Source organism: Balaenoptera borealis (assembly GCF_965194805.1).
Source record: "Balaenoptera borealis genome assembly, chromosome: 2".
In the NCBI taxonomy this organism is placed as follows: Eukaryota; Metazoa; Chordata; class Mammalia; order Artiodactyla; family Balaenopteridae; genus Balaenoptera; species Balaenoptera borealis.
Genome location: NC_138867.1, coordinates 131,492,313 through 131,509,022, shown reverse-complemented (window position 1 = coordinate 131,509,022; position 16,710 = coordinate 131,492,313). Strand labels below are relative to the sequence as shown.

The 16,710-nt window shown below is 44.8% G+C and overlaps 1 protein-coding gene, 2 long non-coding RNA genes and 1 pseudogene across 7 annotated transcripts in view; 1 reads left to right on the top strand and 3 right to left on the bottom strand.

The window, feature by feature from the left end:
* The window catches only part of LOC309622898, an 843,724-nt gene that overhangs the window by 264,828 nt on the left and 562,186 nt on the right, over positions 1-16,710 (bottom strand). The gene's annotated exons all lie outside the window — the stretch shown is intronic.
* GRIA1 (glutamate ionotropic receptor AMPA type subunit 1) overlaps positions 1-16,710 on the bottom strand; it is a 315,761-nt gene that overhangs the window by 149,141 nt on the left and 149,910 nt on the right. For all 4 annotated transcript variants that reach the window (XR_014241162.1, XM_082379063.1, XM_082379062.1 and 1 more), the window contains exons 3-4: positions 3,599-3,838; positions 156-340 (exon numbers count right to left, since the gene is read on the bottom strand). Coding sequence is in view for 3 of the 4 variants with exons in the window: in XM_082379063.1 (XP_082235189.1) it covers positions 156-340; positions 3,599-3,838 (425 nt within the window). In the remaining variant the exon portion in view is untranslated. The remainder of the gene's footprint in view (positions 1-155; positions 341-3,598; positions 3,839-16,710) is intronic.
* LOC309622902 overlaps positions 1-16,710 on the top strand; it is a 480,082-nt gene that overhangs the window by 372,143 nt on the left and 91,229 nt on the right. The window lies entirely within an intron of this gene.
* LOC309622864 (N6-Methyl-AMP deaminase pseudogene) overlaps positions 1-16,710 on the bottom strand; it is a 472,574-nt pseudogene that overhangs the window by 423,816 nt on the left and 32,048 nt on the right. The window lies entirely within an intron of this gene.

Sequence of the window (16,710 nt, the reverse complement as noted above, 5' to 3'; positions counted from 1 at the left end):
AATTAAATTGTATGAATTACAGAACGTGAGAAGGCAGGCCTCTGGTTTCACCTAGTCAAGAGCTCTCTTTGTAACACCAAAGGCAAATGATCACCCAGCTCGCTCACGAGCCATCCCCCAGGCCCACCCGGAGGGCGCTTTGCTGCACTCACTACCTGGCCCAGGATAGCACTGAGGCGCTCGGATTCACAATCCACCACCACCAGCCGCTCCTTTTTCTTCTCCAGGTCCTGGAAGAGCATCCGGTATCCCTCCTCTGTGGTTGTCAAAATGTTGACGGCTGTCACCTGCCAGTTCTTCTCGGCCGCTGTGTCTAGGACTTTCTGCAGGACGGACAGACCTGGAGGTCGGGTGAGTAGGACAGAGAAGTGGCAATCAGGATCCACAGGCATCACCCCACTTCCGCCAACCCCGCTCCTCCACTAAACTCAGCTCCAGCTTGCGCTTTGCAAGTCTGAGCTCACCGAGGTCAGGTTCTGCGTCTGTTTTGTGTTTCCGTTTGCAGAACATAGTACGCAATAGAGTTAGTGATTAAAAATCGAATCTGAGGCTCAAATCCTGATGCTACAGTATACTAGTTAATTGATCTTGTACGGACTAATGCACCTCGCTGAAATTTAGGGTCTTCAGTGGTAAAATGGTGATGTTAATAATGTCCACCTCGCAGTGTCATCATGAGGATTGAATGAGAATGTCTCAAGCATGGCAAGGGTTTTATAAACATTGATTACTATTAGGTGTTTAGTAACTGCTTATTAAATGTGCTAATCTGGTATCTAAACAGCACCTAATAATTGTCAACCACGTTTACGAATGTTCAATGTATCTCAGTACCTAGTGCTTTGCCTCTCACACAGTAGGTATTCAATCAATGTGTACTGAATTAAGCTACTCTCTTCTGATTTATAGCTAAATGATAGAGGAATCCATTACTCAATACTGCTTTGTTTCATCTTTGGGACATAGATGGTGTATTAGTTTCCTACTGCGGCTGTAACAAATTATTGTAAACACAGTGGCTTCAAACAACACATTTATCATCTTATACTGCCAGAGGTCAGATGTTTGGAATGAATCTCCTTGAGCTAAATTCAAGTTATTGGCAGGGCTGTGTTATTTTCTGGAGGTTCTAGTGGAGAAATTTTTCTTGCCTTTTCTGATTCTGGAGGATGCCCGCTTTCCTTGGCATATAGCCCCTTCCAGCTTCAAAACCAGCAGTGACTGGTTGAGTCTCTCACATTATACTCTGACCCTGACTCTTCTGCCTTCAACTTGCACACTTAAGGACGCTTGTGATTACACTGAGCTCACCCAAATAATCCAGGATAATCTCTCTGTTTTTTTTTTAATTAATTAATTTATTTGTTTTTATTTTTGGCTGTGTTGGGTCTTCATTCCTGTGCGCAGGCTATCTCTAGTTGCCGTGAGCGGTGGCTACTCTTCGTTGTGGTGTGCCGGCTTCTCATTGTCGTGGCTTCTCTTGTGGCAGAGCATGGACTCTAGGTGCGTGGGCTTCAGTAGTTGTGGCTCGTGGGCTCTAGAGCACAGGCTCAGTAGTTGTGGCGCACGGGCTTAGTTGCTCTGCAGCATGTGGGATCTTCCCGGACCAGGGCTCGAACCCATGTCCCCTGCATCGGCAGGCGGATTCTTAACCCCTGCGCCACCAGAGAAGCCCATCTCTCTGTTTTAAGGTCAGTCGATTAGCAACGTGAATTCCATCTGTAACCTTAATCCCTCTTGCCATTTAACATAACATATTCACAGGTTCCAGGAATTAGAACACAGATGTCTTTGGCGGAGAGGGGAAGGTCAGTATTCTGCCTGCAACAGATGGTTATTTCATATTTCACTCTTGCGTTATCAATCTTTTGCACATATATCATTTCTGTCTTCCTATAACATTGCTAATCCCTCCCATAATGACCAGTATGGTGCCTGGCATAAAGAATCATCTGTAGATTGATTCTGTTGTTTCTTCCTTTTTTTTTTTTTTTTTAAGTATAAGGTTGGTGTGCTTAAGTCTCACGTTTACTGAAAGTTTACTATGTGTCTGGCATTGCTCTGTTAGCTTTCCTGTCTTCAATTCACTTAATTCTCCGAGGTAGGTACCGTTATTATCCATGTTTCACAAATGTGGAAATGGAGGTTCAGAGAGATTTAGTCATTGGCCCAAGGCCACACAGCTAGCAAATGGCAGAACTCTGAGTTCAGAGTTGTGAGGTAGGCGGAGCCCCTTTGAGTATGGGCGCTTTTGCTGACTGACCCCAGAGATGATCCTCTGTAATGAAAGTTACATTTTTCTGCCTTTGCCACTTCCAGACCTCAAGCCTCATTATGCCACAAAACTGACCTGAAATAGCCCTTCTGCAGGTCATCCTCATAATGGCTGCTTGTCTGAGAAGGGAAATCATTAAAGTAGAGAGAAGGGAAAATCGAAGAAAATAGAGTGCTTCTGGCCTCTCCTGCCAACTAATTCTCATTGAATAACGCCTGCCTAACTCTTCCTGAAAAACCATTTCACAAACCACTCTCCTATTCAAAAGTCTTCTAAGCCTCCCTAAAGGCAAACTTCTATAAAACCTCCTTTTTGCTCAGGGCAAAATTCCTGTGCCTCACTTTCCAGACCTTGTATGATCCATTTATTTATTTACAACAATAATGACTGAGTTTTTATAGGACTATTTAGTATACCAGGGGAAGGTAGGACAGTACAATAGAAGCAACACAGGAGTTAGAAAAAAGAAGAGAGTTTCCATTTAGAAGGTCAGGAAGTAGAGAAAGTGGTGTTCCAGTAGGTTGCAAAAGAAAGGAAGAATTTGCATATGTAGATTTGAGAAGGGAAGTGCATCCCAGAAACTGGAATTGTCTGAGTCAAGATGCAGAGAAGAAAAAAAGTATTGGAAACGTTTAGAAAATGGAATGGAAAGTTCAAAATTTAGGTGGAGGCAGAATTAGAAAGGCCTGGGAAGGTTGATGCTGATGCTGGTGACGATGATGACAGCGGTTAACGTATATAGAAGACCCTGCGCATTGATTATGTTGTAGGCACTGTACGGACCCTTTCTAGTCATTGTCTCATTCAGTCCTCACAACTATATGAGGTAGAGACTGGTTTTATCTTCATTACAGAGATGAAAAAACGAAGGAATAGAGAATTTTATCCCCATTACAGAAGTGGTCGAACTGAGGCAGAGAGAGCTTGCCCAAAGTCAAACAGCTGGAGAGGAGGGAACATAGAATTCAGATCCAGGTCTGCCTGACTCCAGAATCTATGCTCCTAAAAGCCATGCCATGAGCCATGAGGCGTGAGCCATTCAACTGAGGTCCTTGGACTTTGAGTCTGGGCTCAGGAACCATGGAAACTTGGTAAGCTGTAGAGTGACATGGGGCGTTAAGATGGTTATTCTCTCAAAGGACGTGTTTCCACGTGTGAGTTATAGATTAGTTACCACAAATTCAGTTCACAGACATAAAACATTTCTGGATCATTCCTCCATGATCCCTGCCTTTCAAGAAGGCAGAGAGGCACCATTCTTCTTCCTGCTGATAATTTTCTCTTCATCCCTCCACAGTCCCCCTCCCCTAACCCCTGGCTTACCCCGGTCAGCATCATAAATGTAGACAAATTTTTGCCACTTGTAATGGTCGATGATACTGATGAGGGCATCCTGCAGCTCGGGACGCAGCTGAAGGACAAACTGGTTGGATGTGTCAACAGGAAAGCTCGGTGTAATGAAGCAGACGTGGAGGGCCCCGCAGAAGGAGGTCAGCATGTTGACAGTCCTCCGTTCATAAAACCCAAAGATGGCATAGACTCCTTTAGAGAACTGGGAACAGACTGGAAGAGGAGAAGAGAAAAATTAATGGATAGAAGATACTGCAAACATGCTGTCAGGTGGCTCTAAAACTAATTCATCCACTAGTCTATCCATCCAACCCATCATCCATCTATTATCTAGCCATCCACCCATCCAACCAATCCATCACTCCATTCTTTCAACCCACCAATCTATCCATCTGTCCATCCATTTTACCCATCCATGCATCCGTTCACCCAATCATCTGTCCAACCCACCCATCCATCTGTCGAATCCAATGTTTATTAGGTACCAATTCCATACCAAATGTTGTCATGGTTATTAATTATAAATGTATGCAAAGCTGTTTTGTATGCTCTTTCACTTTATCTGTACAATGGCTTTATTAAGCCATTAAAAGGATGGCTGGGTCATTTTTTAAAGGGGAAAACCAAGGCTCAGAAAGTTAATGAACATGTCCAAGGTAGCACAGCTAGACCATATCTGAGTTAGGCAGGTATCTCGAACCCAATCCAGTGATCTGTCTATGACACTGCCCATCACGTCGAGGCAAAGCATAATAAGATGCCTTAGGAAGAAGGTCTGTCAGCTTGCTGCTGATAACACGTTTAAGAAAACAAGGGTTGATTTTCCCAGCCAACCCTTAGTTTTCAGCGTACACTTCTCTGCTGATGTTCATCTTGTGTTTGTACGTCCTCCTGGCTGATTTTTCAGCCCCCCTCCCCGCAGTGTATCCATCCAACCCATCATTCATCTATTATCAGTGTACACAGTAGTAGCTTAGCTGTGTGAGCATTGCCACAGGAGCTATTTTGTAAGATCCCAGTGCAGTTACCAGTACTGGTTTGTGTTCGGTTACGCTGCTGGTTAGAATATAATGCTAAAAAGTCCAAGGTTATGGGGCTAAGTCCAGGTAATTGAGCTACTAAACTTCATTATAATATGTGATACAGGATAAGCGTTCATAGACTTTGCCCCAGTCAAGTGATCAACCCCAATGCCAACCCCAGTGCCTGAAAATTACCATCTTGATACGGATGGTGAGGAGGACGAGTCATCCTCATCACAGTAACAGTGTTTTAGGGTGCTTTGCCATATATGTTAAGCTGTTCTCATCACAACCCTGTGACTTTGGTATTATCAATTTTCTTTTAAGATGATAATGCTGATATTCCTAGATCCTCTGCTCTCTTTACCATATCACCTGCTTCCATGACCCCGTACTGCCTTTGTAGATGGGCTCTCAAATTATGCTCCATGAACACTGCCCAAATGTGTTCCATGAACATTAGCCCCACGGAATGCTCCTTAAAAAAGAAAAGGCTTCTTTGCTCAGAGAAATTTGGGAAATGGTGCAAACCCCGTCCTCCTCTTGGAGTTTCAAACTGCATACCAGCTACATAAAAGATTGAGAGGAATCCTGTTCAACTTTAACCCAGATTTTGTCAAATCCATACGCCCCCAGGACCCTTTGTTGGTGAATGCTTTTTAACATGTTACTGATGCACTGGGCCACGCTGCACTAAAGAATGCCATTAGCCAGTGGGACCCAGTTGCCTGCTGAGTCTCAGTTCTCAGTCAGTCCCTAGACCCTCCCTTCATGTCCCTGAAAGATAATCTCTTAAAGACTGTAATGGAACCATACAAGTCATCTGTCTAACTTCCAGGGTAACCCAGCATACCATCTACAGGAAACCTGGCAGGTGCCCTTTATTGTGTGTGTGTGTGTAAATTTAATTTTTACTTTATATTGGAGTATAGTTGATTTACGATGTTGTGTTAGTTTTAGGTGTAGAGCAAAGTGATTCAGTTATACATATAACCATTCTTTTTCAAATTCTTTCCCCATGTAGGTTATTACAGAATATAGAGTTCCCTGTGCTCTAGGGAACAAGTAGATCCTTGTTAATTGTCTATTTTATATGTAGTAGTGTGTATATGTTCATCCCAAACCCCTAACATCTGCTTGCATACTGAATTACTGGGCATGCACTGCTTCTCAAGGTGCCCAGTCCGTTGACTGACCACTCTTTGAAACCAGAACCTCATATGCCTGCTCTTAACCCACTCCACAGCCCTCCTGGTATCCAAAGGTGGCCCTCATGGACTTCAGCTTTATGGCATTTGGTTTTCAGTAGTGATGTCCATCCTCCACCTAGAAACCAGAGGGATCCTTTTAATTAAAAAAAAAACAAAGAAAACACACTGTTTCCCTTCCTTGTGCAAAAACCTCTTAAAAATTTTGAGGTTTCCCACTGCACACAGGAAAAAAATCCCCAAACATCTGACCATGACTCAGAGCCAGAGTAACCTGTCCCTTTGCCCCCTCCTAGCTCACACCACTGCCCTCGCTCCCTGCTCTAGCCGCCCTGGCCTTTGTTCTGTTCCTCCGGCCTCCACACTTGCTCTGCCCTGGAGACTCTGCCCTCCACCTGCAGCGCTCTTCCCTTACTTCTCTGCAACGCTCACTCCTTTTCAGCAATTTTATCTCAACTCAAATCTCACCTCCTTGAACAGGACTTCCTTCATCACCTCCTCTAAATAGTGATTCCACCCTCCCCTCAACCCTCTATAAGTCTCCATCACATCCCCCTGTCTTATCTTTCATACTTGAATTATTATTATTTGAAGGTGTTTTCTTTTTTTTACTTGTGTGTATCTGTGACTGTTCCGGTCAGTGTTAACTCCCTAAAAACAGGGGTCCTATTTATGCCCCAAAGCCAGCATAACACCTGGGACATGGTAGGTGCTTAGTAAATGTTTGCTGAATGAATGATGAGTGCTTGATGAGAGCACTGCACTAGGGGATGAGGAGGAGCCGTTGGGTCACCCTGGACCTCTTCCTCCCCTGTTCTGGGTAGGCGTCTCCTGAAGCAGCTATTTATCCTTTGCTACTCACACTCTTTTCTCTTTCACCCTAACGAGGACCCTCCAGCCACTTGCAGCCGACAACAGGCACTGTCTTTTAAGTGTCTATTGTAATTGCCAGAATCAAGATTTCCATAAATACGGATTTCTCCACCAGGAAGCATACACTGTATATTATTCCCCCTGTGTTAGATATAGATTTGTCAAAAAGCACCATCCATCTTACTGGGTGAGGTGTGTATGGGGAGCACAGAAACCCCGTTAACATATTATAATATGCTCTCTGCGGTATTTTTAGGATCTTTACTTTCCATGCTGCAATGAAATCTTATCTGGTGGGATATAAATCTCATGTTCCCGATCTATTCCCTGACGACATCTACTTGGTTTCACACCTTTAGTTGGGTCTTAGGGGCCCTCGTGGCCAGTGTTTCTTGTTGGAACTTTAGAAGTAGAAGAGGAATGGGTAAGATGGGGTGGAAGAAATGGGCGCAGATAGGCACGATCGAATCCTTACACACACGGAGGCCAGGATGTTTCCCCCATCCTTGAATTATCTCCCTATTTTTCCCTTCTGCAAATCTCTTTTCCCTTAAACTGAGTGTGTTATCCTCTAAGGCTAAGAGGGTACGTTTAACCACTGCTCCCTAAAAGAGCATGGCCTGGAGGTAACCTGGCCTGGATTTACTCAAGTGGACCCTGGCCCGCCTAGTTGCTCAGCATTTGACCTTCAGTCTGGCTCCTCATTTCAGCTAAGCCTGAGCAGCAACAGCGAGGGAGAGGGAGAGACTAAAAGTCTGTAGGTCCCAAGGCCTGTGGGAGAATGCATAATTGGTTACACGTTCAGAAATATAATTAGTTGTAGCGTATTTCTTTAAATCTGTCACAGTAAATATTCAGTTAGAAAAGATAACTCGATCTTGTAGAAAAAGTACTAGATTAGATGCCAGAAGACCTGGAGGATTCTCTTTTTGGTTTTATCACAGCACAGTATTATGTGACCTTGAGCCAATCCCAGGCTCTCCCTGAACCTCAGTTTCCCATCTGTAAATTGGTGCTTTGAACTCCATAAGTGTTAACATCCCTTCAAGCTCCAACAGTCTACATTCTAGTCTAATTAGTTGAAAAATATTCACTGATTGAGCACACTTTGGTTATTTGCTGGTCAGACTTGTAGCAACCTCCTGTGCAGGTTTTCAAACCTAGAAATCAGATAAAGGCTCTGAGTTCTTGGATCCGATTGTAATAGAATCCTAGCACTAAATCTAGATTCATTCAGAGTCTTGAGTTGTATTTAAGATACAATTTTGAATGTGATAGGTGAGTTAGTTACCTAGTAGAGAGTAGATGAGAGAAGGCAAATCAGAAAGGGGGCTAGAGGTGGAGCCTTGTATTGTCAGGTACAGCAAGCCTGAGGGGAGAAAAGGGAACACTGAAAAGCAGCCTTGCAACCCTGCTGTGTACTGGTCCAGACTCTCAGGCTGACAGTGAATCAGAGTAGGTGGAACTATGTGCGTGTCCTCCATTTAAGACAGCAGTGGTGCATATAGTTTCTCTGATAGTAGCAATTAGGAGCTGACGTTTGAGCACTTACGAAGTGCCAGACATCGTGCCAAGGACATTCCCGTGCATTGACTTCTTTCATCCTGTGAGGTAGGTTGCAAATTGGGAAGGGCAGGCCCAGGGCCAGCACAATGCAAAGCTGAGTTCTGAACTCCACCAATTAGACCACAAGGCTTGAGCTCTTGACTTCTGTGATATGCCACCCCTTCCCTCCCTCCAACAATATTGGAAAGAAACAGTCATGGCATATGGGACAGCTTCAGCTTCTAGAAAATCCTCTCAGGTAGCACTCTGCCTTCCTCTGTTGCCAGATCAAGAAGCATTACTGCATTAGGGTCTGTTGATATTAAAACAAAACCTAGAGACTGTCATACAGAGTGAAGTAAGTCAAAAAGAGGAAAACAAATATCGTATAATATCACTTACATGTGGAATCTAGAAAAATGGTACAGATGAACTTACTTGCAAAGCAGAAATACAGACACGGATGTAGAGAAGAAACGTATGGATACCAAGCGGGGAAGGGAGGGTGGGATGAATTGGGGAATTGGGATTGACATATATACACTACTATGTATAAAATAGATAAGTAATGAGAACCTACTGTATAGCACAGGGAACTCTACTCAGTGCTCTGTGGTGACCTAAATGGGAAGGAAATCCAAAAAAGAGGGGATATATGTATACGTATAGCTGATTCACTTTGCTGTACAGCAGAAACTAACACAACATTGTAAAGCAACTATACTCCAGTAAAAATTACTAAAACAAAACAGAACAAAAGTGGGTGGTGCTCGATGCACTCCCCTCTTGTCCCTGGGGATCATGCAGAGCGTATACACACACATCTGTTCTTGTATTGGTCCCTACATGTGTCCATCCACCCATCCATCCACCTCTTGACATCCAGCATCTACCACTCGTGAGACTCTGTGTTAGGCAGTGGACATGCAGTGTTGAAAAAGGCAAGCCCCAACTTCGACGTCACCTTGACAGTGGGAGAGGCCGACACCGAACCAGTCAATTACACTTCCCTATAAGTGCTGTGGCAGGGATGAGGTCGGGGTTCAGGCACAGACACCTAACCCCAGCCTTTGGGGATGTCAGAGAAGGCTTCCAAGAGGAAGTGCCAGCTTTGACAGTGAAAGATAACTGGGGATCAGCCAGGAGAGGTAGTATGGGGAGTGTGGTGCAGTTGCTTGCGCATAAAGAGTATTTCAGGTAGAAGGGAGAGCGGCAGCAAAGACCTGGCAGAGAGGAAAGCCATCGCACATTCAGGGAACCCTGCCGGAGTGTCAGATTCCGAGGTCCCTGCCTCTAAGAGATTCTGTAGCGGAATGTGTCCAACAATCAGAGCGAGTAGAAAACGAGGCCAGGAATTCCCTCTTGGGGAGGCAGGAGGGCAGGCACCGGCAAGGTCAGGAAAACCCACGCTCTGCACGGTGCGGGCTGTCCAATTCCATCATCTCTTTGCTCAGACCTCTTTGATAAGCACTCCTGGTTAAGGCACCATCCACTTAGTATCAATAAATCTCCCAGCCCTGGGCACTCGCCCTGACAGCTCTCGCCCAGGGAGGGAACTCCTGGTATTAGCAACTTCTTTTTTATTGTCACTTCATTTAAGGCCTCTCACACCGACATTCCTCCTTGGCTCCTGGCTGCAGTCCCTGGAAATGTGGTAAATAGTGGATAATGAGGTGACAGGATGGCTTCATTCTGGGGGAGGGAGATGGAAAGTGTGTGTGTGTAGGTGCGGGGACTTTTAGACACTCATCCTGCTTCTCCAATAATTCTATACTTACAGGTGGGAATGACATTCTTGCTCTGACTCTAACCTTGTGACGTCAACTGTGCTTTATTTCTGTCACTCAGAGGGCAATAAGAGTGCCCCTCCATCCCCTTACACTCTCTTGCATCCAAGATCTGGTAGTGACATGTAGTGAATTACCATAATAGATATAAATTGTCCCCATCTCCTCTAAACAACAATTATTTAGGGTTCTGAGACATGTCCAGGGCTTCTCTGTCATTTACTAGATAAAACCTTATTGTTCATTTGTTAAATCAACAAATATTTTTTGAGCACCAGAAACTAATATTGCCAGAAAACTGGGATGCAAGGATGACACAAGACAGGTATGTCTTCTGCCTTCTCAAAACTTAGGCAAGAGTTCTAAGTTTTATTTTTTATTTATTTATTTATTTATTTATTTATTTATTTATTTATTTATTTATTTATTTTTGGCTGTGTTGGGTCTTTGTTGCTGTGCACGGGCTTTCTCTAGTTGTGGCGAGTGGGGGCTACTCTTTGTTGTGGTGCGCAGGCTTCTCATTGCGGTGGCTTCTCTTGTTGTGGAGCATGGGCTCTGGGTGCCTGGGCTTCAGTACCTGTGGCTCGCGGGCTCTAGAGTGCAGGCTCAGTAGTTGTGGCGCATGGGCTTAGTTGCTCCGTGTCATGTGGGATCTTCCTGGACCAGGGCTCAAACCCATGTCCCCTGCATTGGCAGGCGGATTCTTAACCACTGCGCCACTGGGGAAGTCCAGTAAGTTTTAAATTAAGGGAAAGAAAGGTTATTTTGAGAGAGTAATAAGGGGATTAAACATCGAATAAGTGGTCATAACTACCGTTATAGCCAGTTTACTGAGCACTTACTACAGGCACACACAGTGCTAAGCACCTGTGTCAATATCCAGGTAGAGGGACCAGTTTATCCAAAGGCAATGAGGTAAGAGAGAGGAAGGAACCTTAGAGAAACTCCAGAAAAGCCAGTACAACTAGAGTGGGGACTGTGGCACAGAGTTGGGGGGCGACCAGATTGCCAAGGGCCTTGCCAGGACTAGAGAAGTTAAGCCCCTGAGTCTTGTGTCCATGTTTTATTTCCTTTGGCTTTGGATTCATCTCAGCTTCATAGGGCTTCTCTTCACCCTGGCCTTGGAGCCCAGTTGGGACAGGGCAGCAGAGGGAGATGCGGAAGAGGAGACATCCTCCCCTGCTCAGATTCATGCGTTTATTATGAAATATGAGTGTTAATTACCAGGCACTGAAAGCCACTGAGATGTGACACGTTATATGAGGCTAAGATCAAGGCTGAGCTCAGTGGTCCTGGAATTAGACTCACCTTGTGGGCTGACATACGAAACCAGGGACAGCGGAAGGACAAACAGACTGAGAGATTGTAGGTTCTGCTGGAAAACTCTTCAGGTGCCTGACATGGTTCTGGAAAAGTAAACGCAAAGAAGCAAATCTGGGACCATGAACAAGCCCCTTTTTCTCTCTGGGCTGCATTTTCCCCATCTGGACAATGAAGTTTACACTAAAGTCAGTGTTTCTCGTGTGTGTGTGTGTGTGTGTGTGTGTGTGTGTGTGTGTGTTAAATACCTCCAATAAAACGCCTATACTCATTGGAGATTTCTAGTTCTATAGACAGGGAATTTCTCTTTCTTCTATCTATCTACTCATCCACCCTTCCAACAAATGTTTACTGTGCACATGGTGTATGTTAGACAGCAGTGGTGCCAGTGGGATACAACACTGAAAACCTGCTGTCATGGAGCTTAGGATCTAGAGAGGGGAGAGAGATGATATACAAATCAGCAAGATTATTTGGGATACTGTGTTACGAAGACAATAACATGGGATGATGTGAGAGTGACTGGAGGGGCTACTTTAGATAAGACGGTGAGGGAGACCCTCTCTGTGGCACTAACATTTAAGCTGAGAAAATGAACCATAAAAAGGAGCTGGCCAGACAAAGGGCCAGGGAAACAGCTTGAGGCAGAAGGAACAGAAAGTACAAAGTCTCTTAATAAGGTTCAGGAAAAGATTGAGGAGTCTAAGAGATAGAAAGCCAGGGTAGACAGTGTAGGACAAAGGAGAAAAGCAGTAGAAATGAAGGTGAAGAAAAACAGATCATATAACTCTCAGAGTAAACTTAACGCTCCCCTAAGGTGTATGGTACTTCATGTGTGGCTTGGGTACCTGCAGAGTCCTAGAACATCACCTTGGTCTGAGATGGTCAGTACTAGCTGATCTTACCAGACCTTTCAGCTCTAACATCCTATAGCTCAAGGCAATGGAGGAGACACAGTAGAAGCGAAGGTGGTTATGACTGAATGGAAAATGGGAAAGGGAACAGCTTTTGACTCAAGTGTAATGGGGCTGCCAAAATGGACCAGTGAGTTCATCAGGTTCTAGTGTAGATGCTGCTGTTCTTGGATGCTTCTTGGCTTGCTTTAGGTTCTGGGCCTTTGCCCATGCTCTTGTTCCAGCCTGCACAGCCTTCCTGACTTCTGCCTTTTTGCTCTCCAAATTCTTTCCATTCTTTGAAAGTTCAGCTCACATGCCACCTCTTCTGTGAAGCTCTCATGCCTCCCCATTTCTAACTGTAATCTAAAGGTCTCCATCGCTCTCTTAAATGTCCTTAGAAATTTATGCCTCTTACAAATTTTTATCAAGGCCTCATGTTTTATTAGTGTGAGTTCTTTGACTGGGAACAGAAATTAATGCATGCTAACTGAAGACAAAAGAAGAAAGGATAGGGGGGACCCCCCAGCTCAAAGGCTGGACCTTAGAGAGACAGAAATTGCAGGAGCTCGGGGAATCTAGATGTGAGAATTTCACGGACGGTATCTTCAGAGTGTCACCGTTGCTCCAGCCATTTGTGATCACTGCTCCACACAGCTCGAGACTGGCCTTTTTCAGGTTAGGAGTCATCCCTTGGTCAAGGGAAGGCAGGGAAACTAGCTAATTATCTTCCTAAGGTTACTAAGGAAGTAATCTTACTAAGATGTCAGCCAAAGGAAAATGAGTACATTGTAGACAGAGAGAAGATGGATGTCAGGCATATCAAACCAACAGATATCTACTAAATTTCTATTTTCTAGTATTTTATAATATAAGTCAAAGTCTAAGACCATAAAGGAGCTCCGTAAATGTCACATGCATCTGAACACCAAGGTTAGGTAAGGAGTTACTTCTAATTCACTTGCTGTTGCCTGTCTCCTATGGGTTAGACACTGTGGAACAGAGTGGTGAATAAGATAGATGATGCCTCTGCCTTCATAAAGCTTATTTTATTCTTTACAGTCCCTAGAGGGCAACACACAATGACTACAGAGTATTCCTGGTAAATGAGAGAATGAAGAATGAATGAATGCAGATCATTCACCTATATTAATCAATGGATACTATTCTTGACAATTGACCTAATCTTGCTTCCATGGCATTTCTTGCATTGGGTGGACTCATTATTTTTCCTTTATATTATTAAATGTCGTTTTGTGTATTTATATCTTTCATCCACAATTGAGGTGTAAGCTCCCTTGAAGGCAGAAGCCTTTCAACTCTGGTTTTTCTTGGTATGTACAATGCGATGTATCCTATATAGAGCTGGGCAGGGAATCAACATAAATGCTTGGTGATATTACTTGTTTCACAGTCTTCCAAATTTAGCTGACCGTCTCACAACCATGAGCTTGGGGGGGGGTATGCATTATCCCCTGCCCCTTGTCCAAATTCCCCCTGCTTCAGCCCACTGAACTCTGTCACTCCCTGCATCTTAAGCCAGTAGAGAATGAGAGCTGTGCTACTAGGCTGGCACCCAGAACCCGGGCAACCTTAATGTATTCCACGCACAACACCCAGTCTCCTTAGCTAGTGCTCCCTGGCAAGAAGGTTTACGTCCCATTACATAATTCAATCCTTAGGATGTCTAAAGGATTCAGAACGAGGGCATTTTCACCCTGCATAGCAAACTATGCAACCATGTAGTATTACAGGAAGAGGATCTTTCAGAGATAGTTCATATAATCACACACACACACACACACACACACACACACACACACACACACACACATGTGTGTGCTGTCCTCCTTGACGTATCTCTTAACCCAAGAACCATCAAAGGGTCATAGATTGTTAGTGCTAAAAGGTACTGGATCTTGAGGGCCTATTAGCCTAGGGAAAAGCCTCCAAAGAGGCAGCTGTCTGCCCAACTCCACTTTGAAGTCTACAGAATTTACATGTGCTTGGAATATGCAAAACCTGATGTCAAGGGTGTCACTAGCCACAGGTAGAGCCTCCTGGAGACATCAGCATACTGCAGACCTCTCACTACCTATCTGTTCTGGGTGACTGCACCTACTTGGGAAAAATACTATTCTTCATCTTATTTATTATTATAGTTCCGTCACCTATTGAGTGTTTACCATAGGCCAAAGCCTGTTCTAAGCACTACCATTTACTCCTCACAACAATCCTATATTTGTTTTTCCTATTTCATGCATGAGGAAGCTAAAGTTCAGGGCGATTAATTAATCTCTCACAAGTCATTCATGTGATAAGTGGCAGAGCTGGCATATGAATCCAGGTCTGTCCTCCTCCCTGGCCTGTGCCTTGAACCACGCTAACTCTGTTCCCTGAATGTCATCACAAACTGGAGCTTTCATTCCCTTGATGATAATATCAGCCAACACTGAGCACTTACTGTGTGCCTAGGATTACGCTATGTGCTTTCCATGAATTGCTCACTTACTACTATTTTAGTAGTATAGAGTAGGGAGACAGTTATTATCCCCATTTTATGGAGAAAAAACTGAGGCCAATTAACTTGCCCAAGGTCACATAGCCACAAAGTAGAAGGTTCAGCGTCCAAACACAGGAATTCCAACTTGAGAGCCATTGCTCTGATCCTCTATGCCAGGTGTCAGCAGCTTTTTCTGTAAAGGAACAAGTAGTAAGCATCTTAGGCTTTGAGGGCCCTGCAGTCTCTGCTGCAACTGCTCTGTGCTGTTTTTGTAGCACAAAAGCAGCCAAAGACAATGTGTAAATAAATGAGTGTGAAACTTTATTTACCATGTGAAACTTTATTTACAAAAACAGGCATTGTGCTGGATTTGGCCTGTGGCCAACTCCTGCTCTATGCGATTCTGCTACTGGATGGCAAGAGAGATGAAATGCTGACATTTTGAGAGAGGTAATAATTGCTCATAGTGTATTATATGATTTTTAAATCTCTCACATCCATTTTCTCTTGTGAATACCCAGTAAGGTGGCTAGGGCATGACTGATGACCCTTGAGCCCACATACAGATGAGGAACCAGGGATCCTATAGCTGGGGGATGATGGACACGGGTGTGAGCCCATGTCCTTCTTTCCATGTCTTGTGATTCTTCTGCAGTGGCTTTGGTTATTCACACTGCGGGGAGGGCAGGGGAAAGGAACCATGAGAGTCAAAGTCAATCACTGACATCCCGATATGACTGAAGCTGCTGCTTGCTGCTTCAAAGCCCTACTGGTTTTGAAGCTCACAGACTGACTCCAGCTGAAGTGTTGACACAAGGACAGTCATACACCAAGTAGGTGGGGCGGGTCTGAGCTCCAGGCTCCTCTCCTGTGCACTGGCTGGCTTTGGGCTAGAGGAGGCTGTAACACTGCCTCATGGCTAAAGGCGTCTCTGATGAGATGGCAAGGGGGACCCGAGCTTTGAGAGGACAGGTGCTTTCAGAGGCTTATTTAAAAAGTGGATATGTACCAGGGGACGCACGGCATTGTGGGTGCACCCTTTAAGGCCAAGGCTCAGGCACGTGTAGGGGCTTAGTCAGGAGTGCTGGGTCAGGGGCTCGGTCTAAGGCTAGGGGAAGGGGCTGGACAAAGTTGGAACTTGGATTTGAGGCTGAGATCAGGGCTCATTCTAGGGTTGGGTTCTGGGGTAGAGGGCTGGGGTAGAGGGCTGGGGTGGGTGCTTCCTCAGTCTCATTTGCGGGTAGGAGGTGGGGTTCACTGAAAAGTCCAGGTGGGGACTACATCTACCTAGCTCTGCCACTGTGCAGCCTTTGAGACCTGGCACAGTAACCAACTAGAGCAGAATAGATAAAAGCAAGGACACTAGCCAAAGGGAAGACGGTTATGGGAGAGATCAGCCTCATAGCTGCCTCTGCCTCTGGCCTGGTCGCCAGCCTGTGCCACCTACCCCCCCATCACACAGCATCTTCTGCTGGTTCATGTATGAACTATCCCTGCAAGGAACACCAGGTAAATCATTCAGGAAATGAAGCCAGACTCGTACTTTGACGATCTTGATTCCGTTCCCTGGGTGAGTGGGAAAAAATATTTTGTTTCTCATTTGCTATTCTTTTCCTATGAAAATCATGCATATAAATAGGTTTTCCTAAGCCAAGTGGCAAGCCTACAATAGACTGCACACTGTGAACTTTATTAGCACCTGTCCGTCAAGGCAAAGTTGCATGGAAATCTGCAGATGACTGCCTGAGGGTGCCCTATATCAGTGAAATTCATTTTTCCAGCGAGGGTGTATTTATTCACTGAGGAGGTGAAAGGACAGAACTGAAGGGTGAAATAAAGCTACAGAAACAAGAGTCCGGCTCTCAAAACCACACGACACCACCAGAAACCAAACTCTACCCCATCTGATATCTGAATTCACTCATGACCCCTGC